The sequence below is a fragment of the Cryptotermes secundus genome, unplaced genomic scaffold, assembly GCF_002891405.2.
Source record: "Cryptotermes secundus unplaced genomic scaffold, Csec_1.0 scaffold209, whole genome shotgun sequence".
In the NCBI taxonomy this organism is placed as follows: Eukaryota; Metazoa; Arthropoda; class Insecta; order Blattodea; family Kalotermitidae; genus Cryptotermes; species Cryptotermes secundus.
In genome coordinates this window covers 2,258,551-2,284,056 of record NW_019727789.1, presented here as the reverse complement: position 1 = coordinate 2,284,056, position 25,506 = coordinate 2,258,551, and the positions used below count along the sequence as shown (strand labels likewise).

General features: G+C 44.8%; 1 protein-coding gene across 3 annotated transcripts in view; it reads left to right on the top strand.

Annotated features, from left to right (window-relative positions):
• Positions 1–25,506, top strand: part of LOC111864960 — a 239,888-nt gene that overhangs the window by 56,642 nt on the left and 157,740 nt on the right. For 2 of the 3 annotated variants that reach the window (XM_033751637.1, XM_023852605.2), the window contains one exon: positions 6,582–6,630. The exons of the other annotated variant lie outside the window; for it this stretch is intronic. In XM_033751637.1, the coding sequence (XP_033607528.1) occupies positions 6,582–6,630 (49 nt within the window). The remainder of the gene's footprint in view (positions 1–6,581; positions 6,631–25,506) is intronic. 3 annotated transcript variants of the gene reach the window in all.

Genomic DNA, 25,506 nt, shown 5'->3' with positions numbered 1-25,506 from the left:
CAGCCCGTAGCCAGTCGCTATACCGACTGCGATAACCCGGCTCCTACGTAAACAGAAACAGAAAATAAAAGATATACATTCATGCGGAATCGAACTAAGATCCTAGTGTTTGTGAGGTTGAATACACTACATGCCCTGGACCGCGCTGTCTCGGCCAATGTTTATTGCTGTAGACATTATATTAGCATTGACGCGTACGAACGGAAGATTTTTATTTACTAAACATTCATCGACGAAATTGTTAATATTCACCTCCCTGTTGTTTAGGTTTCACGAATGGTTTTCCATTTTAAAAGGTACAAACTCTGTAAGAGCTGGGATAGCGTAATCGGTATAGCGACTGGCTACGGGCTGAACGACCGAGGGGCCGGAGTTCGAGTCCCGGTAGAGTCAAGAATTTTCTCTTCTCCACGGCCTCCAGACCTGCTTTTGGATCCACCTAATCTCTAATCCAATGGGTACCAGGGGCCCTTTCCCCTAGTGTAAAGCGGGCGGAGCGTGAAGCTGACCACTCACCTCCAACTAGTGCCGAGGTCAAGAATATGTGGACCTATACATCCACCCCCCATACGTCTTTATGCCGTAGTGCTTAATTAGTTAAGCATAGGGACAACTTTACCGTTTATGGGTATAAACTCTGTATTCGCACTTGTTATAGTTCTAACCATATCGAAGATCACTGTATTAAGGGATATTACGCCGTGTAGTCTGGTAGAAATTGACCGAAGTTTCGGAGGAACGTACTGCCTGAGTCATCAGGATCGAAGGGTGAGCCAAGCAAATTTGAGGTAGATAGTAAGCTTGATGGGAGAAGTACGTTTCTCCGAAACGTCTGTAAAATTTTAGCAGACTGCATGGCGTAACATCCCAGAAGATAGTGCCTTTCATAGTCGCTGCTATGAGAACCTCGAATGTATTAACTTCATCGTCACGAAACGTCGATACCAGGAAATCATGAGTCGATCTTTTTGTATAATCTGGGACGAAGGGTACTGGAGATGCGAGCGCTGGCGGTTTTGCAGATGTCTCTGTTACCGACGAGATCACGTGTGATGTTGAAGTGCTGTCAGAGAAGCACGAGTTCAGGGTCGGACAATCACAAGGCGCACCCGAGAACCGTTCTTCACTTCGCAGTCATCTGTTCTCCCTCACCTTGAATCGTTCCACCCTCTAGTGTTCTTTCTCCCACTCACAAGCTTAAACCTCTTCTTCTTGTCATGTTCTCTCAATCACTGCTAACCCTGTAATGGGCCGTGAAGGCCCATAGGGCGCTGAAACGTCGAGGCTCCCACATTTTCTAGACAATCGGCCCACAGATGTCGGTGAGGTCAGCCTTACGCGCTTGTCGCCCTTTATCCCCAGGAAGTTTCCCGGTACTCATTTCTGTTAGAGGCGGAGTCGACCCCAGGGCCAGAGTGCGGCTAGAAGGCTTAGGACAATTGGGAAAAAAAATTCAGTAACCTCATCGGGAATCGAACCCGTAACCTTCCGGCTTGTATCGTGGTGCCTCAACCAACTACGCTACGGTGTACCCCCCATATGAAGGAGTATAATATTAAAATCGATGTTAAAGAAATAGAGTTTGAGGATGGGGAATAAATTCATGTGGCTTGGGATTGGGACCAGTGGCTGGCTCTTGTGGACACAGTAATGAACCTTCAAAAGTAAATTTGTTCCTGTGCTTAACAAGCTAAACACTACGCCATGGAGGCGTATGTGGGAGTGGAGGTATAGCTCAGCCATTCTTGACCTCGGCACTAGATGGAGACGAGTTGTTAGCTTCACGCTCCGGCTGCTCTACTCGCGGGAGCTCTCGTTCCCATTGTGTAGGGAGCTGGGTGGGCCCCGGGGCCGGGCTGGATACCGTGGAGTAGAGAATCTTGCCCCTGCTGGGTATCTAACCCCGGGCTTCAAGCCTAGAGCTCATGAGCCATCCAGGCTAAGCGACTGTTGGCTTTTAAAGAAGGATTCTGATGCATGGAGTGGTTCGTTGATTAAATTGAAGTTGGATCAGATAAGTGAGACCCGTCTCAAGCATTGATAAATGAGGGGTGTACAAGATTTTCTGAGAAGTAGTGGGCGTGGAACGGGGTCCACTCAGCCTCGTGAGGATAATTGAGGAGTTATTTCAAGGAAAAACCGGCTCCGGTCTAGAAAACCGAGATTAACGGCCATGGGGATCCGTTACGCTGACCACGCGACACCCTCTATCCGCAAAATTTAGCACTAACTTCGCCGACAAGTGGCGGTATAGTTCGCTTGCGGACTTTAGGCCACCGAGTTTTTTTTTTATGTTTTGTATATAAAATTGTGCTTGGAAAACCTCAGTGGTAGAGATCATATGGGAGTCATAGTCACTGATACAGCAATAATGATTGTAATATTAGGGATGTAAGGTGTGAAATTTGGATCAGATTGAGGTAGTTCAGCATAGGTCCAGTACCTGCAGGTTTCATAAAAGGGGCCTCGGGCAGGTGATAGAATATCAACTGCTAGTTACCTCATACCATTAAAATACTTTCCAGTACTTGTAACCAGAAGATGAATTTCCGTTGGGTGGATACTGACTTGAAAGCTTGCTACCATTCAGTCCAGAACCTTCTGTCTTCTCGTCTGCTATCTAAAAACATAATAGAATATACAAAACTATAATTTTGCCCGTGGTTCTGTATGGGTGTGAAACCTTGGTCTCTGACATTAAGGGAGGAACATAGACTGAGGGTGTTTGAGAACAGGGTATTGAGGAGAATATTTGGACCGAAGAGAGATGAAGTGACAGGAGGCTGGAGAAAACTGCACAATGAGGAGCTTCATAACTTGTACCCTTCTCCAAGTATAATTAGAATGATCAAGTCAAAGAGGATGATGTGGGCAGGTCATATAGCACGAATGGTGGAGAAGAGGAATGCATATAAGATATTGGTGGGAAAGCCAGAAGGACAGAGACCACTGGGAAGACCGAGGCGTAGGCAGGTTAATAATATTAAAATGAATCTTAGAGAGATAGGATGGGATGGTATGGATTGGATTGATCTGGCTCAGGATAGGGACCAGTTGAGGGATCTTGTGAGTAAGATAATGAACCTTCGGGTTCCATAAAATGCTGGTAAATACTTGAGTAGCTGCAGAATTGTTGGCTTTTCAGGAAGGGCTCAGTTCCATGAGTAAGTAAGTAAATTAATGTATGAATGTATAAGGGGTGGGCCTTCTCGGCCCTTGCATCGCGACCTACAATGGTCTGTAAGTAAGTAAGGATACTGACTTGGGGCTTGTTCTTGTAGTTTGTGTCAGATAACTCAAGTCGCCTTGCATAAGGCAGCACAAAGTCATGTTCGTAAGGTAGCATATGTAGACCTGTTCGGTCAGTGACGAGCTTAGCGCAGGTTCAGGCGGGTCTGGTGTGACCCGTCATAAGGTTCTCGAGTCACGATGACGTGCCTCTCTGAGCTCAGATAACGTGGGACAAGAATGTCCTGTGACTTCGTTTGGATATTTTTGCGTCTTTGAATTCTTGGTTGGTTGCCAAACGAAAATGTTACTGTGCGCATGTAGGCAATGCTGCTATGAAATCCGAAATCTGTAAATTCATGTTACAGCTACAGGAAAGAAATCGTTTTGGCAGTGTGAAAGTCTTTGATGGCATATGGGAGGCTTGGAGGCGTGTGTCTATTCATACTGAACTTCGGTGTTAGATGGAGGTGAGTGGTCAGTTTCACGCTTCTACCGCTTTACCTCCTGAGGAAAACATCCCCGTCTTTCTTTGGTGGTAAAGCAAGGGGGGGGGCATGAAGCTATTCACTCACCTCTATCTANCCCCCCGGTACCCTTTGGATAGGAGGTAGAGTGGGCCCCAGAGTCGGTCTGGAGAATGTGGACAAGGGAAGAATCTCTTGCCCTTACCCAGACTTCGCGACTGTTCAACGTTAACCTCGTCGCTATATCGACTGAGCTGACCCGGCTCCATACCCTTAGATAGGAACTAGATCTTATAGTAGTTGGTCACGGAACGTTAAATGAGTTGTAATAGCTCCTGATAGGCGTGAGTATTTGGGAAGTTGCGGTTTGAGAGCTATGGAGTAGAGAAAAACATCTTGTCTCCGCCGGGAATCGAGCCCTGGACGTCGCTATGCCGATAAGTTATCCCTGCTCCCCCTTTTAAATCATAAATATACAAATAAAAATACATAAATAAACAGTTTTTGAACTTCGGGTTCTAAATCAATACATAGGCATAATTTCGTGAGTGCGATATAGTTAGCTGTAAATGAAAAATGCAGATTCAGTTATTTAGCGACAGTGATTCAGCTGCAGAGGTTAGGTAGAGTTAAATGAGGTGAAGTGTGAGTAGGTAAGGAATTTGTAGAAGACAGTTCTTGCTCAGTTTATGGCACTGTCACGACATACGCAAGAGCTCTGCAGAAGAACGAAAACCCTTGCAAGAGAACAGATGGAAACTCGACCGAGATTCGAACCTAGTAATTATAGTTGGATGGCCGCGCCATAGCTCAAGCGGTTAGTCGCTGGCTTCCCACCGCGGCGGCCCTGGTCAAGTGGGATTTGTGGTGGACGAAGTGCTGGGGCGGGTTTTCTCCGAGTACTTCGGCTTCCCCTGCCAATCTTCATCCACCAAGTGCTCCACAATCACCCTCACCTATCATGTGGGGCTGGTACAATAGGCCAGAAGTGGCCGCAGTACAAGGGACTTAGTCCCACCTAACTAGCAATAAAAAAATATATAGTTGGATGCATTACTGGAACGCGAGCCTGAGCAGTAGTCAAAATGGCGACCGTGCTTGAGTGTGTTGTCGAAGAGCAGCATTCTGTTGTGCTATTTTTTTTGTTGTGGGCAAAAGGACTCAGTTCAAAGGATATTATTAAAGAAATATCTCCTATCTACGGTGGGAAGTGTTTGTCGCGTAAAGCGATTCACAACCGGGTCGACACATTCCCTGGAGAACTTTTGAAAGTAGTAGATGATGTCCGACCGGGTGCGGAAGAGTTTGAGACAACAGTCAGAAGACTTCAGTGCTTTGGGGTTCGATGCACTGATACAGCAATGGGACAAGTGTATCAATGTTGGCGGAGGATATGTCGAGAAAAAATGTGTTTTTTTTCCCAGGTTCGAATATCATACGTTTTACGTTTTATATCCATTTGTGACTTATTTACAAACTGTCCCTCGTATATTAGTCAAAACATTTCCAGAAATAAGTGTTTTCTTAACAATTTGTGTCGAAGCAGATTACTTACACGAAGACCAAATGTGTCCCTCCTTCCCAATCATCGTTCCTAAGCCCCGAGGCATGAGAGTGGTGCAGTAACTCCTATTTGCACCGATGATGCAGAACTTCATGGCCATCGTCTTGAGTTTTTGCTGATGGCGCTTCTTTTATAATTGACATTGCAGCTGACATTTCTGCGGAGTTGATCATTTTAAATCCGTGATTTATTAGCAATTGAAAATATGTGTGCAGATGCATTAAAAGGTAAAGCTATCCTTATAACAGGCCATGCAGACCCATAGGGTTGTAAGACGTCGAGGCTCCCACGTTTTTTCTAGACATTTGGTTCACTGATGGCGATCAGGTCAGCCTTACGTGCCGGCCGCCCTTTATCCCCAGGAAGGTTCCTGGGACTCATTTCTGTTTGAGGCTGAGTCGATCCGAGGGCCATAGTGCGACTGGAAGGATTAGGTAAATTGAAAAACCTGTAACTTCATTGGGAATCAAATCTGCGACCTTCCGGCGTGTAGCAAGTAACAGCAGGCATAGGAAATACAAGGAATCGGCCCATATATCAAGTTTGACCAATGCGAGCAGCCAAACCAGTTCGGACATTTCTCCCATTTGGACCTCTCTTCTCAGTATTGAGATTAGGAACTCAGGGAAGTCAGTATAATCTGACAGATTCTTCTTATACCCGGGATTCATGACCCTGGGGTCGACTCAGCCTCTTGACTGTAAGAGTCAAAGAGAAATGAGTACGAGGAATCTTCCTGGGAGGTAAAGGGCGGCCGGCGCTTAAAGTTGAAAACTTTACCGTCATCTGTGAGCCGATTGTCTAGAAAATATGGGAGACTCGACGTCTTACAACTCTATGGTCCTTCACGGCCTGTTTCAGGGATAGCTTTAGCTTTTAAATGGCTCTAGCGGTAGGCAAGAAATGGTTTCAGAACAAGAAATTCTCAAATTATTCCTATGAATTGTTTTTTATGGGCTAGGTTTGTTACATACATTTTTACAAGATCATCTATCTTAGTTTCAGGTCTGTGTATGCTTAATCAAAATGTGTATTGTACTTGTTCCCGTTATCTCCCAATTGGCCAAAGCCTGATCTCAGATGTGTATGCAGATGTAGTTATACTGACTTCTAAAACATGTGCATGTCTAGGACGAGACCTGACGCCAAGAATGCCTGTGCTGTCGAGGGCAGGAGCAGTTTAACCGACTGACCGACCGACAGACCAACATAAGATGTCCAGTGACTGAAGTTAGCTCTTTCTGACGGACTCAACAGAATACCCCTCAACTGAGAAGGATATAGATCCAGTTTCCGAAACGTTGTGTTCTGTGTTTTTCTAGAATACCGGACGATGGGCAAAGTCCAAAAGCCGAGCAGTCTTCTTGATTGGTATGTACATTATGCCACTAAGTACCACTCACCTTCTTACTTTCTAAGTTATACCATCAGTAGTGCCAAAGTAGCGGCGGTGCGAACTTCTGAGGTGATAGCTATACTAGTTCCAAACAGTTTTTGGTGTGGTCGTTTTCGAAAGATATGAAATGTTTAATTTTCTTTTTTGTAGAATGTGATATAAAGACGTAGGAGCCGGGATAGCGTAGTCGGTGTAGTGACTAGCTACGGGCTGGACGATCGAGGGGTCGGAGTTCGCGTCCCGGTAGGGTCAAGAATTTTTACTTCTCCACGTCCTCCAGACCGGCTCTGAGATCCACCCAACTTCCTGTCCAATGGGTACCGGGGGCCCTTTTCCCGGGGGTCGTGAAACTGGCACTTATCTCCAGCTAGTGCCGAGGTCAAGAAAACGTGGATCTATACATCCACTTCCCCGAACGCCTTCATGGCGTAGTGCTTAATTACGTAGTTAAGCACAGGGACAATTTTAATATAAAGACGTGGTTGCACCAAATGCATATTTAATTTACAGTTTTTCGGCGCTCTTTGATGAACCATTGGCGGTATCTACGTCTTAGTTTCACATGGCCGTAGATCTTGGGCAGTCTAAGGCATCCACTGTCTTCGCTCGCTCAGAGGGCGGGATCGTGGGTTCGAATCTAACACAAGGCATGGGTGTTTGCTATTTGTATGTGCTTATTCTGTGTGTGTGTTTTCCTGTGTTAGGTAGAGGCTCTATAATCGTCTTTATTTTAACGAAGTAATTTTTGATTGAATTTAATCAACTGTTACATGAATCAGCCCCTCCTTTGGTGTTAGTTTTTTTTTGTTTGTTTGGGTGGGGTGAGGCTGAGTCAAATTTGGTACGTCGGCCACTAATTGACCTTACCGCCATCTGTAATCCGACTACCTAGAGGAAACGTGGGACTCTCAACATCTCACAACCCTATGGGCCTCCATGGCCTATGACAGGGATAGCTTTATCTTTACCTTTACAGTTTACTTAACGACGCTATCAGTGCTTCATTCATTCATCAGTGATTCTACAGCCCTCTTTTGGGCCCTGACCACTTCTTCAATTTCATAATCTTTTTTCACAGACGGTAGGTCTCCTTGATCGAGTGATCAGCCCGTCCCAAGGCTGCACACAGGACAGCACGAAGACAGAATTAACTCACACAGACATCCATGCCTTTGAGTGGGATCGAACCCACGATCCCAGCTTTCGAGCGAGCGAAGACAGTTCATGCATTAGACCGCGCGGCCACTGTGATCGGCCAGCTTCAGATTTTTATAATGTTCAAAGGTAGGACGATCAATTAATAATGAATTGGAAAGGATGCGGAAGGAAGCGGTCATTGCTTGGAGGGACTGAGCAAACCAAGAAAACTTTGTCCCTTGTCTCGGAACGAGGTTTGAACTGGGTACCTCCCGAAGGTGTCATAACTGTTACTGCTTGAACGTCTTGCCAAGTGCCGTTATTGTTACGCTTAATCCTATTGTTTCACAGCATTGACAGTAGATTCATAAGGATAATTAGAATGGCTATTTCATGTGAGATGTGACTGTACGTTCCTTACAACAATGAACCAGCGCTTTATTCGCTTGGTCTCTCCATTTCTGAAGTTTAAACCCAGGACAAAGGCAGTTAAGTTTCAACATGAATCTAAAAGCACGCGACGATGACCCAGTAGGAGATATTTTACGAGAAGCGAAAGTTGAGGTAAAGTTGTCCCTGTGCCTAATTAATTAAGCACCACACCATGGAGATGGAAGGGGGAATGTAGGTATGGATGCACTATTCTGAGCCTCAGTACTAGATGGAGGAGCAGAATACACGTCCCTACCCGTTCTCTCAATTCCTCTAGTCGAATTACCGAATGTCGTTGTGTATTGGTTAGAAGTCCCGTGTTGTATTGAAATTTCCTGTTCGAATCTCCACTGAGAGACCGGATATCCTGACAACATTTTATAGTTTTCGTCGGTCCCTTCGGGCAAATGAGACCCAGGATAAAGCAGTCGGTATAGATACTGGCTACGGGCTGGGCGACCGAGAGGTCGGAGTTCGATTCCCGCTAGGAAATTTTCTCCACGTCATCCAGACCGGCTTTGGGGCCCACCTAGCCTCCTACTCAATGGATATCGGGGGCTCTTTCCCCGGGGCCAAAGCAGCTTGGGCGTGAAGCTGACCACTCGTCTCCAAGAAGTGCCGAGGTCAAGAAAATATGGCTCTATACATCCACTCCCCCATACGCCTTCATAGCATAGTTCTTAATTAGTTAAGCACAGGAACACCTTTACCTTTTACCTTCTTGCTTCCTTTACAGGAAGACAGTTTTTCCACCGCCCTAGGAAGTTGCTGATGCCACTAGCATTAAGGGATGCATCCCGACTTTGTAGCCAGTGCAGGACACCGGTTCGAGTTCATTGTCAACTTCAAATTTCGCTCCTTCTTGGCCGAAACAAGCGGGAATCACTGGATGCTAAGTCAGGGCTGTGAGGAGAGTCCGTGTCGACGTTAACCTTGAACAACCCCCATAACAAGGAGTAAAGTTAAGGTAAATTTGTCCCTGTGCATAGTTAATTAAGCACCAAGCCATGAAGATGTATGGGGAAGTGGAGGTATAGCACCACCATTCTTGGTGGTTTCGGCCCCGGATGGAAATATGTTATCAGCTTCACGCACCGGCCGCTTTATACCCGGGGAAAGAACCCCTGGTACCCATTTGATAGGAGGCTCGGTGGGTCCCAAAGCCGGTCTGGACGCTGTGGATAATAGAAAAATCTTACCCCTGCTGGGAATCGAGCCTTGGTCGTCCAGCCCATAGCTCGTCGCGATGGTGTTTCAGTCAGAATACAGAAAGCCTGCTTCCCAGTTGCATAGATTCGTAGTCCCGCAGATTTGTTACTGTCGCTTTATCGTATCCGTGTGAAGAACTTTGTATGCGCAGACTCTTTCTACGTCAGAACATGGTAACGTTGTAGGAAACTGGATTCGAGCTTATCGCAGAAGTTCCTATGAAAAGTTTCGTCTTCTAGGATGTAACACCACTGAAAGTCAAACGACGTTTCGGAGGAACATATTGACTCTCTTCGGAGTTGAACAATGAGCAAAGCAAGAAACCGCGCTGAAGCAGGCAGCAAGCGGAGCCGCTTTTCTTGCTGTCAGCTTCGTGCTTGTGTTTTGCTTGGCTTTCTTTGCAGCCCTTCAGATGAAAGTGATCTGTTCCTCCGAAACGTCTACTGACTTTGAACAGACTACAAGGTACTGTGCCCCAGGCGATATAACTCTTCACGTTACATTACGTTTGACAGCTTCTCTGCTTATTTAAGAAGATGCTCAGCGTTTCAGACTGCAGGGGCCTTCGAGTTATGAGATGAGTAATGAATTGGAAAGATGTGGGAAGCGGTCGTGGCCTATTTTCACGTACTGCTGCGGCAATTAAATGGGAGTATTCGGTCAAAACAATGAAAAGCGTCAGTCATAATAGCCGATCTCAGGGCTGAGATTTGAACCTGAGACGTCCACGAAACATTATATCGTATTACTCGAAAATGTCTTTAGTTCTTCATTGTACCAGTGGTTCCCAAACTTTCCCAGTTCGCGGAACATCTGGACCTCGCCTTGCCCCTCTCCGCAGAACAGTTCAGAACACTATGGCATACACTGCAAGCACACAGGGTAATAGAAGAACAGAAACGCACTGTTTCAGTAACGGTCCGTCACGGATGAGTCGTGACCTAGAACAGATTACTTTCATTAGTTCTGACTTGTGCATTTTAATGCTTTTTCTTGTATATGTCACAGACGAAAATAATTCCTTCTTCGGAACTGTTACACTCGAAGCTGGATTTAAATGAAATAGAGACCACCAAAACTCAGAATTTTCGTTCTTTTTCAATCGTTCACACGAGCTCCAGTTTTCAAAGCAACGACGTCTGAAGGGGTTTCATTGTGTTAGGATGCTGCTGAGAAATATACAAATCTTTATTCCGAAGCAGCCGTTTGCGTAATGAAGAGCCAGGAAGGTTCTGCTTGTAAGAAACGTGACAGAAGTAATGGAATATTGTCGTAAATAAGTAGGGTCAAAACCAAGAGAAAGGAACGGTAACCAACACAAACATAAAGCCATCTGTGGATTTCAGTCTCCTGGGATATAACGCCGTACAGTCCGCTGAAATTCAATCAGGTTTTCAGGAGAACATGTCTGGGCTTCCGGCCTGCTTCATGATGCTGTCTTGCATGGTTTAGACTTCGGCTCTGTAGATAGAGGCGGCACAGATGCGAGAACCACAAATCCTTCACATAATTCGACTGCTGGGCCGAAAAAATAATTTGAACACTCATCATCACTACTCGCAAAATAGCCCCATTTCAGCTGTAGCGTTACAAAATTCCACCATGTTTGATCTGGTTTTCATTTCTTTGAATTTCGAGAGAATAATTTATTCACAGAGCAAGTTCGTCAGCCTTGCGTCCAACCACTAACCTGGAGGACCAGGTCTCTGTATTTATGTCTCCTAGTGACAGGGTGCGAACGCCTCTGTGGTGTAGTGGTCAGAGTTCCTGCTTACAGATCCAGAGGTCCCGGGTTCGATTTTCGGAGCTGCCAAATTTTCTGAGAAGCAGTGGGTCTGAAACGGGGTCCGCTCAGCCTCGTGAGGATAATTAAGGAGCTATTTCAAGGAAATAGCGGCTCCAGTCTAAAAAACCGAGATGAACGGCCGTGGGGATTCGTTGCGCTGACCACGCGACATCATCTATCCGCTGAAGTTGGCACTAACTTCGCCGACAAGCGGCGGTCGCTCGGTCAGTATAGTTCGCTTGAGGACTGCAGGCCAAGGAGCTTAGTTTTTTAGTTTAGTGACAGAGTGTCCCGGTTATAACCCCCAGGTACCGGGTTTCCTTTTAGTCGCCTTTTACGACTCGTAGGGCTACAGTGGAGGTATTCGACCCCGCCTCTATACGGAGATTTTAAATGTTTACCTTCACAAGTTTGAATTCTTATTCATTCATTCATCAGTAATCTGTTAGACGACAGGTCCACGGTCTCTTCCAAAACAGTTCCTCCACTTAATGCGATCTAGAGCTTTCTCCTTCAAATGAAAATATCCCCTTCTGCCCCCAAGATCATCCAGCATCATCTTACGTCTTCTTCCTCGTCTTCTGGTCACTTCTATCCGCCCCTCTATCTTTCCTTCAATAACTTCTTTTAGAAGGCAGTTACTGCGTAAGATATGACCAATCCAATTAGCCTTCCGTTTTCTTATTTCATGTAGGATATTCCTCTGCTCACTGACTCTGAATAACACTTCTTCATTTCTCACATAATAGGTCCAACTGATCTATGAGATTTAAATTACTGCAGTTGGATAAAAGAAAATTTAATCCATCCGGGAAAATTGTTTGTGTTCTAAATAACTGTGTTGTCCGTAGCTCAGACTGTGGCCCAATTGTTCGATGATTAAGTGAATAATGCATTGGATAGGATCTGCAAGAGAGCGGCAGTGGCCAGCTTGATGTCCTAATCCGCTCTAAGGAAAACTGCGAACATCTTCAATCAGGATTCAGTTCAGTTCAGTTCAGTATAGAGGGGGTGGGTTTCCCCATGCACCGCGACTAATAGTCTATTGTACGTCCCCCTTTAATTTCTACTGTCGCCATACCCTACCGATACTGGTGCCCCCTATCTCCCCTTTCTGCCAGCGAGGTCGTGCCTCTACTGGCAGCGGTACCCGATAACTTTCCCCTTTCTGCCGGCGAGGTCGGCCCTCTACTGGCATTGGTACCCTATAACTTCCCCATCTACCGGAGGCATTGGAAACTACTTGGGCGGGAAACATTTTCCTAATTTTGCTCAGAGGTCTCTTAGAGACATGAGGATCTTTTACGTGCCGTAAATCTACGACACCGGACCCACGGCTTAAAGTCCCTCCCGTAGGACTTGTTCCCTGAAATTTTCCGCCCTTAAAAATTCCACGACCTCCGCCTGGTTTTACCCGCGTACCTTGAGTCATGAGGTTGGAACGTTACCCCTAGACTACGGAGGCCGCGCTTCAATCAGGATAGTCATATCCGAGCCGAGATTTCAACCCGAAAAGTGCTACCAACTTGATCACGACGTTTTACCCCAAGCGAATTGTGGCTCGGTAACTAGAAACATACCATCAAAGCTCCCCGCAGCCACGTTTATGAATATAGGCATCACTCTCTACCCTTCGCAGTTGAAGTATACAAAATGATGGCTTTGCTTTTTGTTTTGTATCTGATGTGAAAATTAGGAGCCGGAATAACGTAGTCGATATACCGACTGGATACTGGTCGGACGATCGGAGGTCGGAGTTCGAGTCATGGTACCGGTAAGAATTTTCTCTTCTCCACGTCATCCAGACCGGCTCTCGGGCCCAATTATCCAATGGGTACCGGGGGCTCTTTCCCCCGGGGGTAAAGCGGCAGTGGCGTGAAGCTGACCACTCACCTTCAACTAGTGCCGATGTCATGAAAATGTGGATCTATACATCCACTCCCCATACGCCTTCATGGCGTAGTGTTTAATTAGTTAAGCACAGGGACAACTTTACTTATACTTATGGATATGAACATTTGTATCGCCTTAAAGGGGAAATAAGGGTTGGGGTTTTTTGACAGCAGGGCGCTGAGGAGAATATTTGGGCCAAGAACGAGGATGTAACATGAAACTGAAGGAAAGCGCAACGAGGGATTTTCTACTTTCCCGTAGGAAGATGAGATCATGCAGAATGAGATGGGTGGGTCATATGGCAAGTGGTGGGCTGTTGTGAGCACGGTAATGAACTTTGGGGTTCCTTATATTTTTGGAATCCCTTGACTAGCTGAACATCCGTTAGATTGTCAGGGACTCCTCTCCGCGGAATTTTGTTAAAGCTAAAGAAATTAACTAAAATCACTCGACGAAGTTTATCTCTGTGTCTGAGGGTGGAAAGCCAGTTTGTCTTCTCAGAACCCCAGCTTCGAGGCCATCTGAAATACGAAGGACTGACTGTTGACCTTTTGAGTGTTCAGCAGTTCGGAGCCAATGAACTGCTAACGATGGAAATTCGTTTTCTATGGAAAGATTATGAGAAATTTCTTTGTTCAAAGAAGCCGCGTCGTCGGCCATGCGCCTCCTATAATGTGACGTGGCACGAGCGGTGGAAGGTAAACCGGTATCAGCGAACTCAGAGCCCCTTCACTCGGGTTCTGTAATTATGTGTCACAGCCACACATTGCCTGCGGTATTAAAATAAACCCATGTTTTTTTCTGTGTGAAGCTACAAAAAGGTAAAGTTGTCTCTGTGCTGAATTAAGTACTGAACCATGAAGATGTATGGGGGAGCTGAGATATGGTTTCATCATTCTTGACTTCGGCACTAGGTGGAGGTGAGTGATCAAATTCACGCCCCGGCCGCTCTACCCCTGGGGAAAGAGTCCATGTACCGATTCTACAGGAGGCTGGGTGGGCCTCAGAGCTGGTCTTGACTTATGCAGTAGAGGAACATCTCTTATCCTTGCCGGGAATCGAACTCCGGCTGCCCTTCCCATAGTCCATCGCTACGCGGACTGAACTCTCCCCGAGTCCCTGAGTTTCTATATGTTAAATGGAACCGCGAGCCGATCACAGTGGCCGCGCTGTCTAAGGCATGGAGAGTCTTTGCTCGCTCAAACACTGGGATCGTCGGTTCGAATCTCACTCGAGGCATGGATGTTTGTGTCCGTTTAATCTGTTTGTGCTGTCCTTGTGCAGGTAGCGACCTTGCGACGGGCTGATCCCCCGTTCAAGGAGTCCTACAGACTGTCTAAAAAGATCAAGAAATTGAAGAAAAGCGGCTAAGGTCCCACAAAGGGCTGTAGACTCATATATAGGCAGACAGGCAGATAGATACATAGACAGACAGATAGATAAATAGATACATAGACAGACAGGTAACTAGATAGATACATAGACAGACAGGTAGATAGAAACAAAACTACGTGGGTGAGATTACAGTGAATAATACATTAATACGGTAGGAGGGTGTGGGCTAGATTCATCTGTCTCGGAATAGGGGCCAGTAGGGAACGTTTTTTTTTTGAACATGAAAACGAACCTTGGGGTTCCACAGAATGCTGGGACTTTTATTTTGATCAGATTGTGACTTTCAGCTTCTGAAGAATGGTCCATCCCCATGGAGTTAGTTGCTTAAATTAAACTGCATATTGTCACGTAAAGATTTCATATTTTGTATTAATCACTAAACCACTGTGGCTCTATATAGTACCGTCCTGTATTGTTGTCATTAATGTTAAATCATGTGGTCTAATAATACTGTATAAGCATATTTCAGATTCTTACGGCGGGTGGTAATAAGGTTAGGATCCTGTGGTCTGTGATGCCGTGTAGTTTGGTAGATAGGAGTAACCTGCTTCCTCCAACTTAAGGGGGGAGCACGCGGTAGCGTAGATGGTTGAGGCACTGTACTACAAGACGGAAGGTCGCGGGTTCGATTCCCAATGAGGTCACTGTATTTTGCAATTGACCTAATCCCTCCAGCCGCACTGTGGCCCTGGTATCGACTCAGACTCTAAACGAGTACCAGGAATCTTACGGGGGGTAAAAGGCGGCCGGCGCGCAAGGCTAACAACCTCAACACCATCTGAGTCCGATTGTCTAGAAAATTTGGGAGCCTCGAGGTCTTACAACCCTATGGGCCTCCACGGTCTGTTACAGGGGTGGATTTACCCTTTTTTTTTTACTAGTTTAAGGGCGGAAGATGGGGACATAGGTGGAGTTAGAAAAATGATAAACTTGCCCCTGTGCTTAACTAATTAAACACTACGATATGAAGGCATATGGGGGAGTAGATGTATAGAGCCATATTTTCTTGACCTTGGCACTAGTTGGAGATTAGCGGTCAGCTTCACCTCCCGGCCGCTTTACCCCCGGCGAAAGAACCCTCGTTACCCATTGGAAAGTAGGAGGCTGGGTGCGCCCCATTGCCGATCTTGACGATGTGAAGAGAAAATTCTTGACCCTACGAGGACTCAAACTCCGAATTCTTGGCCGTAACCAGACGCCATACCTACAACGCTATCCCAGCTCCCCGGGGAAGTGGGGACAGTGGACATTGTCCAGTGTGATATTTATATAATGAAAGAACCATAAGAGTATTTTCTAAAGCTCTGATTATAAATAGCGTTCTGTCGCTATGTTTCCCTGTTGTTTTCAGTAAAACAATCGAAACTGGTGAGTCACTGTAAGCGTTAAAAACATTGTTCTCTTCTGGTCTTTGTGCGTGTTGTCGGACTGACTTACATTTGTTTCGTCATGTTTATAAATTACATATCACATAAACAAATTAGTGGAGAAGTTTGCTGCCTGTAAAGAATGACACCAGGGGCGTTCCTGCAGAAGGCTGAAGAGTTTCATGTCGCTGAGTTTGTCCTCTGACTAGATCATGGCCTGTGAGAAAACAAATAGGAGTTAAGCAAGAAGTTCTACGGGGAACTAATCGCCTGCACTCAGAGTTACTTTGCGACTGGCGGTTAACGCGACAAACACCTTGAGACCCACGACCAGTAATTTTATTTTCCAATTTAACACTTGCGGTCTGTTGTTTACAATTGCTGCTGGTCCTCTCCATCGCAGTCATTTTCGGGTCCGAGTCCCGCGGGACTCATGACCACATTTTACTGTCTCAGATTCGAGACTTCTCCAACCTGGAGTGCCAGGTCCCCGTATTTATATCCCCGAGGAACAAGGTGGCCCGGTTATACCCCCAGGCACTGGATCCCCTTTCATCGCGTCGTACGACTCGCAGGGCTACGGTGGAGGTATTCGACCCCGCCTCCACAGGGGATCTGAACTTCTCCTTTAACTACATGCTGAGTATTCTATACGACACGAACCGTATGGAAAACACCGTGTCCAACAGTTTTTCATTGTTGCTTGTGTATTCTTTGCCGCGGGAACGTGTTTACCAAGCCGATGCGTATCAACGTTAGGGGAGGGTACATAGACTTACTTACTTACTTAATCACTCATGGAGCTGAGCCCTTCTTGAGGAGACGCCATCTGGCGCTGGTACAATAGGCCAGAATTGGCCGCAGTACTAGGGACTTAGTCCCACCCCACTAGCAATAAAACAAAAATCCCGCCAGTTGCCTCTGAGGGACTGAGAAAGACCATGAGCGGTCTTACTGAGGATGGTCTGTGATGCTAGGACCTCCAAATATGGATCACGTCTGCTAGCTACTCGACCTTGAAGCTCGGTAGCTGGCCAAGCGGAATACTTTGTAAGATTTATGAAGCAGGCCGCTGAGGTGTCTTCAGGTGTCATGCTATACATGCCGAGCTTCAGAAAATTGGTTCACGAATTCAGAAGTTGGTAAGGAGGGATATACATAGGGCCACACACAATGGTGATCTCATGAGTCTCCTTCTTTATATAAGGAAAATCTGCTAAAAGTTCGTTAATAGCCAACGACTTCTGATTCATAAAGTAGATTTTGTAGAATATTACAAAATTTTCCCAAATATGCAGTAAAGGTAAAGTTGCCCCTGTGCTTAACTAAGTAGGCACTACATCATGAAGGCTTATGGGCGGAGTGGATGTGTAGATCCACATGTTCTTGACCTCGGTACTAGTTGGAGGTGAGTGGTCAGCTTCACGCCCCTTCCGCTTTACTCCCGGTACCCATTGGATAGGAGGCTGAGTGGGCACCAGAGCTGGTCTGGACGATATGGAGAAGAGAAAGTGCTGACCCAATCGAAACTCGAACTCCCACCCCTCTGTCGTCCAGCCTGTAAGCAGTCTCTATACCGACTGCGCTACCCCGGCTCACCAATATCCATTAAAACTGTGGCTATATATGTGTTGGGTTAATAAAGGTAAAGTAAAGGTATCCCTGTAACAGGCCGCGGAGGCCTGTAGGGTTGTGAGACTTCGAGGCTCCGACATTTTCTAGACAGTCAGCTCACAGATGGCGCTGAGGTTGTCAGCCTCAACGCGCCGGCCGCCCTTTACGCCCAGGAAGATTCCTGGTACTCATTTCTGTTAGAGGCTAAGTCGACCCGAAGGCCATAATGCGGCTGTAAGGATTCGGTCAATTAAAAAAATCCATTGACTTCATCGGGAATTTAACCCACTACCTTCCGGCTTCTAGCATAATGCCTCAACCAACTACCCTACCGCGTTGGGAGAAAAAGGTTTTAATAAATGATATATTTCATGGTTTATGGATAACGTATATAAAATATTAATCGTACGCCTCTGCATTGTTACAGAGTTGTGACTTATTTATTTATAGCTTACTTAACGACACTATCAGTAACACAGGCCATATAACGTCGATTGATAGATGATTCATTGAAGCATTTTTTAAGGCTGATATTAAAGACATCTCTAATTCTCGTACCATTACTGTTGTGACGTTTACACCCATTGCTAGGCAACGACTCGATAAACACATTCCAGCAAAAGCTAACGCGCTCAACAGTAGGACGTCAGTTGCTAGGCAACGGATCTATAAACAGACCTCAGCAATAGAGAGGCTGTGTTTTATGGGTGGTCCGTGCCCAGGGGTTATAAAGAGACATTATGGGTGGTCCGTGCCCAGGAGTTATAAAGCGACAAAGAAGGTCATTTGAGAGGGTGGTTTTCCAAAATTCGGTTGAGTTCTGGACATGACAGTCGAAGGTGATTGAGAAGAAATTAATTAGACTGCAAAGAAGACTTCATATGTGATTTGAAGTTACAGTGAGACGGTTATAAATCCGTTGCCTGGATACGACTAGTGAAGACTGAGATTCCTAGTGTGTGTGTAGCGGTGAACTATACTATAAGGGGTATAGTTCAGCGCCCGCTCTTCATATGCTGTAGTCCCGATATTACCTGTAGTCCCGAGTTGTGAATGTACAGGGTGCGTCAATGAATCGGGCGATTTGGCAGCGGTGTTTTTTCCTGGATTGGTTGGAGTGGGGAGGATGCCACTACTGCCACCCAGCAGCCTACTTCAAAGCGTTTTAGTTGCAATGGAGCCGTGGACTGGAGCACAATGTACTTTTTCTGTGAAAGCATTTTACAAAAACGGCGACAGTTTCATGATCGCTTAGCGTGAATTTCGAAGAGCGGTTGGTATTAATCGTACTCGTGCTGTTCCATCTGCCTATGCCATCAAGAACTGGGTTCTAAACTTTGAGGCTACTGGTTCTGCACTAAAGAAGAAAGGTGGTAGCGTAAAAGCAGCACGTACACCCGAGAATGTAGCCGCACTGAGAGAAGCCATCAACGAAGTCCACGCCGGTCTGCGCGTCGCTACGGTACATCAGTCGGGCTGTCCGAAGCCAGCGTTTGACGGATGAGTTGAACATCGAATTCGGGAAGAAGTTGAACGAATTTCCGTAGAGATGCTGCAAAGAGTAATGAGTGTCTTTAGGAAGAGACTTACTGAGTGCCTACAGCGGTATGGCGGTCATCTGTCGGATGTTCATTTTGAGAAATAGACTTCTGTTTTCAGTGAATTAATTGAGAAAAACCAAATGTATTTATGTTTACACTATATTCGTATGTGTTAAAACCAAATAAATGCAATACTTTACTGTTCATAACGTTTATAAAATCGCCCGATTCATTGACGCACTCTATATAACTAAGGTGAAGTAAGTCCATCCAATCCAAAACCCGATCTATTGTTATATTGGGTTTTTGGACTTCATCCATCGTCCTGGTTTTTAAGATAACAAATAAAAACACGACGTTTCGGAAACTGGATCTGTTTCCGTCCTCAGGTGAAGGAAAACACCTATTCTGTTGGGTCCGTTAGAATGAGCTAGCCTCAATCACCGGACTTCAATCACACTTTTATTAGTTTTCTTAAAAACCAGGACGATGGATAAAGTCCAAAAACCCAATATATCAGTGTGTTATACACCATAGTCAGAATCCTATAGTAACCGATCTATTGTCATTGTCTATTGTCTGTTGTGACCTCGCTACATTTTCTCGGTCTTAATGTCAAACTTACCTGGACAGTAAACGAAATAGGATTCCCTTTTGTGTGATGTAATTCCATTTTGGATGTACGTAGTAATAACATGTTTTCGACATATATGTGGTTCCGAATTTTCGTATTCATTGGCTGTGTTTCTACATCAACATATAAAAACAAAAGGAGTTCTACACGTAGTAGACATGGAAAATAACTGTAGGTGCAGAACGCCAGAATCATTGGTCCAAAACAAACACTCTGTCTGTAGTACGCTTTCTTTATGATATAAAGACAGTCGTGGATTGTTCATATGCGTGCTTTTGAGCCCTTTTGTAATGTCTAAACCAATTTTGCCAGCATATATATATAAGCTCCGTGGAATATTCCCCACTGGTTGCTAGTATGTACAGAAGACGGTGCAGTTCGTACTCTGGCTCAGCCGATCATATAATACTCTACTTGCACACCACTGGCACGCAGGTGATTTGTGGGAGGCGACACTGAACCACACACAAGAACCACCATAAAAACCCACCTGGCAGCCATTACCAAAATTGAGGATATACAAAATGGTTTCTTACTCATTTCAATATACAGGGTGATTCTAAATTATTGTGGGCTCTCCGTGGCCTATAATTTTCGAAGTGGAAAGAACGAAATAAAACTGCCTACAGAATATGAAAGTATGACTAAAAAATATTTCTATTTGTAGGAAATACTGCAGAATGCTAAACAACTTAAATATGCATGCTTTTCATATCGTGTAACTTGTCCCGAGCTTCCAGGATTCGATCAACATCTTCCTGGGAAGTGCTCCATCTTCCCGCTACTTTTCGGTGCAGGACACTACCAATTTCTTGAAATTGCTTTATCCAACATCGGATAGCATTATCTGAAGGCGGATCTTTCCATACTGAGTTCTGTAACGACGTTGCGTTTTGATAATGGACTTTGTTTCGGAAAACCAAGTGCGCACATTGCCCAGTCGATATTTTTGAGGTATGACGTCATATTTTCTCCCAGACATCAAGATGACAAGTACAGCGTTGCCAAATAAAACTTTCTGAGTTACTTTACATTTTCCATAAGTAGTTTTATTTTAATTTTTTCTGTTTGAAAATTATAGGCCACGAAAACCCCGACAATAATTTAGAATCATCTTGTATATAATACGTACTGCAAATCTATAAGACTAAAAAACGGATCCACCTACAGTATCACGAACGTCATACGCCGACCAGTCACCTCCTTACACCAAAAAGAACGATTACTTAATAAACGCCGAAAACCACGAAGCCCATCTACACTACGTAACCAATACCCTAAACACCTCCCCCCATTTTAAATATTAAAAATCATAATTACATTTTATCTAATTTTATTTAATTACTAGATTTTGACTTTTAACACGTTTAACTAACTGGGATAGTAGTCTGTACAGCGACTAGCTAGGGGCTGAACGACCAAGAGGTCGGACTTCGAGCCCCGGTAGTGTCAAGAATTTTCTCCACGTCGTCCAGACCGGCTCTGAGGTCCACCCAGCTTCCTGTCCAATGAGCACTGGGGGCTTTTTCCCCGGGGGGTAAAGCGGCTGGGGAGTGAAGCTGACCACTTACCTCCAACTAGTGCCGAGGTCAAGAAAATATGGATCTATATATCCACTCCCCCATACGTCTTCATGGCGTAATGATTAATTAGCTAAGCACAGGGACAACTTGATCTTGACAGATCGAAACATGTAGTGGGTTGAAATTAAAATAAGTCGAATATTAAACTTTTTTTATAATCAGTTGTGTTGATGCCCACTACGTGGTAAGTGCAAGTTTGATAAGAAGTACATCGCCTCTTCTGGTACACGAAGACTCATTACCATCTCTTTATTGAAAGCCGTCACAACACAACAATTAATAATATATGTATGTAGTTTCAAGTAGTACTTTACTACATGTTTCGGCTTTCAAAAAGCCATCATCAGGTAAATACATTTAAAACTTTTTATCTATTTCATTGGGTGCTAATTACACGATGCAGTATTAGATTTTTCAAACAGTATACAATAATATAAAAAATACAGTGAAAGTAAGCCTTAAAATGAACTAGTTACACAATTAAAATACAGTTAAGAGCTGTACATATAATTATATTTCAAAGTAGGTAGTTGTAACCGTAATAACGTATGGTGGTGCTTATGTGGACATGGTGTATACACAGACAGTTGTTATGGTGCTCGGAGATCCGTTGATGTACGTTATTATTTAATTTTCACCGACAGGTGGCTGTCGCTCGGTTGGTATAGTTCGCTTGCGGACTAAAATCACGGAGTTTGATTATTTAATTCTGATTCATTACCGTGTTTGCATCAGCCCGTCACTGGTCCCTATTGCGAGCCAACTTTCCAGAGCAAACATTGCTATTATTATTAGAAAGTTTATAACCAAGTAATTGGATCTCAGAGATATCCATCACAACTTGTCGATTTAGTTTTGTCACATAAAGGCATAGACCCTCCTGTAAAGATAGTAGCGAAGAGCAGTGGTTAGAAATTTACGAGATTGAACATAATATTATTTGTATTTGTTCTTTCTTGTAGCAGTTTGTTGTCAGCAAATAAATACATTATTATTTTCCTGTCCTTCTCAGTAGCTTTAACAGTGATTTTGCCATATCGTTAGCAATGTCATTGCCTGTTAATTAAATATTCCAGTCTGTTTCCACATCAACAACCAATGTAATTAGGTGTTTGCTTTCAATACGTGTTACCTAGCGTTTATTGAATACTTAATATCAACATCGACCACCCATTGAAATAAAATCATTCATCAGTAAACATTTTAAGGTATTGAAAACAAGTTGAACTATTTACACACACGCGCGTGCGCGCGCGCCCACGTGCAAGCTCACAAACACCTTTCTCTTTGTAGTAGGGCTTTGCATTTGTAAACCATGTTGGAATGCTTAGCATACGACGTTCTCCCGTATAATGTAGGGATTAAAAAGAAAAGTATTTCGTTTTAAAAATAGGATTTCAAAATGGGTTTAACAAGGGACAGTGCCTGTATGCATTGTGTTCGGTATACCATATCGTACAGTCAGCATTATGGTCTGTTACACATATTCTCTGAATAATGGATGTGTTTTTATTCTGTAATGCAGCTTGAAGCAAATCACTCAGATCTGGCAGTGTAAAGTCATTAAAGTTGTAGGAATGGTTATTTTAAAATTGTAGACATTATAACTAAACTGCATAATGAGGAGCTTCATAACTTGTACTCTTCTCCAAGTATAATTAGAATGATCAAGTCAAGGAGGATGCGGTGGGCAGGACATGTAGCACAAATGTGGGAGACGAGGAATGCGTATAGGATATTGGTGGGAGAGCCAGAAGGAAAGAGACCACTGGGAAGACCAAGGCGTAGGTGGGTGGACAGTATTAAAATGAATCTTAGAGAGATAGGATGTGATGGTATGGATTTGATTTATCTGGCTCAGGATAGGGTCCAGTGGAGGGCTCTTGTGAAGACGGTAATGAACCTTCGGGCTCCGTAAAATGCTGGGAAATTCTTGAGTAGGTGTAGAATTGGCGGCTCCTCAAGAAGGGCTCAGCTCCGTGGGTAAGAAAGTAAGAAAGACATTATAACTTGTCTGATATGCGTAGAGTTACGGTAGATCATTGCGTCAGTATGCCCACGTATGGCTTAAATAACGGGGGATAGCAGCATGTCAGTCCACGCGATTCCTTTCTTGGCGTATACTTCAAGTAGGCCATGCTTACGTGCTTTTCTAAAAGTATCAGTTCCTTTTCTCTGTCGTAATTCACTTTGTGACTAGCACAGAGGGTAGTCCCAGTGTAAGGAACGCAGGCGAAAATGTTAGTACACGACAGGAGCAGAGAGATTGTCTACAATGTATGCATTTACGTACATTACGAACTATATAACGCGGTAGCGTAGTTGGTTGAGCCACTATGCTACAAGCCGGAAGGTCGCGGGATAGAATCCCGATGAGGTGGACTTTTTCAATTTACCTAGTCGTTACATCCGCACTATGGCCCTAGAGTCGATTCAGCCTCTTAACAGAAATGAGTACCAGGAATCTTCCTAAAGTTAAAGGACGGCAGGCGCGTAAGACCGACAAACTTACCGCCATCTGTGAGCCGATTGTCTAGAAAATGTGGGAGCCTCGACCTCTCACAACCCTATGGGCCTCCATGGCCTGTTACAGGGTTACCTTTACCTCATACCTTTAGAATCGAAACTGAATAATAGAAGAATGTCGGTATAGGAACGGGCCGCGAGCTGAAAATTCGGGGTTCTTTTACCGGCAGTGCAAGATTTTTCTCTTCTCCACAGCGTCCAGACCGGCTCTGGTGTCCACCCAGCCTCCTATCCAAAGGGCACAGGGTGTAAATCGGCCGGGTCGCGAAGCTGACCACTCACCTCCATCTAGTGCCGAGGCCAAGAATGATGGAGCTCCCCCATATGTTTCATGGCGTAATGATTAACTTATTAAGCACAGGGACATTTTTACCCGTTTTATGCAGGAATGTAACGAGTAACAGGCTTCCTCTACTTCCCCACCGTCCCAGTTTCTACCCCTCTGACGCACGTGACAATACATTCACCTCTTGTGCCCCTTAATTAAGGTACTATGCTACAAGCCGGAAGGTCGCGGTTCAAGTCCCGATGAGGTCATTGGATTTTTTTCAATTGACCTAATCTTTCCGGCCGCACTAGGCCCTGGGGTTTACTCAGCCTCTAACAGAAATGACTACCAGGAATTATTTAAATAATTTTCCTGGGGAGTGAAGCGCGGCCGGCGCGTAAGGCTGACAACCTTACCGCCATCTCTGAGCCGATTGTCAAGGTAATGTGGGACCCTTAACGTCTCACAGCCCTATGGGCCTTCACGGCCTGTTACAGGGATAGCTTTACTTTTTTTTTCCTTTTTTTTACTTTTTGTGCCTCTTAATAGGCCGTAATGTTTATTTTTAATAAGTAATTAAATCAAAGACTTGTGATCGTGCCTTAGAAGCCGAATTTGTTATAAACATTATTATTCATCTTACCTTATTAAGAAAAATAAAAGGCTTATGAGATCACCTGCTGCTTGTGTGTCCACCTTACTTTGCTAGGCAACGGCTCGGTAAACATGTTCCCGCGGCAACGAATACACACGCAGCAATAGAAGATTTGTTGGACCCGGTGTTTTGTATGCGAGCCATGTCGTTTCAGATGACCAATATATAGTGAAAGGAAAGCAGCAGATCAGCTCTTCCAAGAATTGTTTTTTTTTGTCACGAGGGTGCGTATTTTTAGTTCTACTTGTATACTATTCTTCAGCAAGAGCTGAATTCGTAACAACAGTATGTTTATATTGCCTTAAACAGTGAAAATGGTTACGATGCGATATACGTGTATGTTTGATATAATGTAACATTGTAAGATTTGAGGCTTTCACGGCGGTGACTATGAAGAAAGCAGTCTTCTGGGATTTGGCACCGTGTATATGTGGTGTTAACCGACGTTTCGGAGGAACGTATCGCCCCCATCTTCAGGGTTGAAGAAGTATAAGTAAGTCTGTAAGCGACAACACCGTGAGACACGGTCAAGCAGACTAAAGAACATACCGTTGAGCAGAGAGGGAAGGGGATGAACTGCAAGTAAACAAGTGAAAGCAGTGGTGTGGGAGGGGTGGGGGAAGGGAGCCGGGACAAGCGTGATTTTGTGTAGGGGAGAGTGTAGCCAGGTTAAATGGCTGGGCTTTAACTGTGAGCTGAGGGTGGGGGGTTGTTATGTTGGTTGGTCATGGCCTTGTGGCTTCCTGGATCTGGCGTCATATCCCGGTGGGTGGTTTTTAAGAGAACAGATAAGGGGTTTCCAAGACTTGCT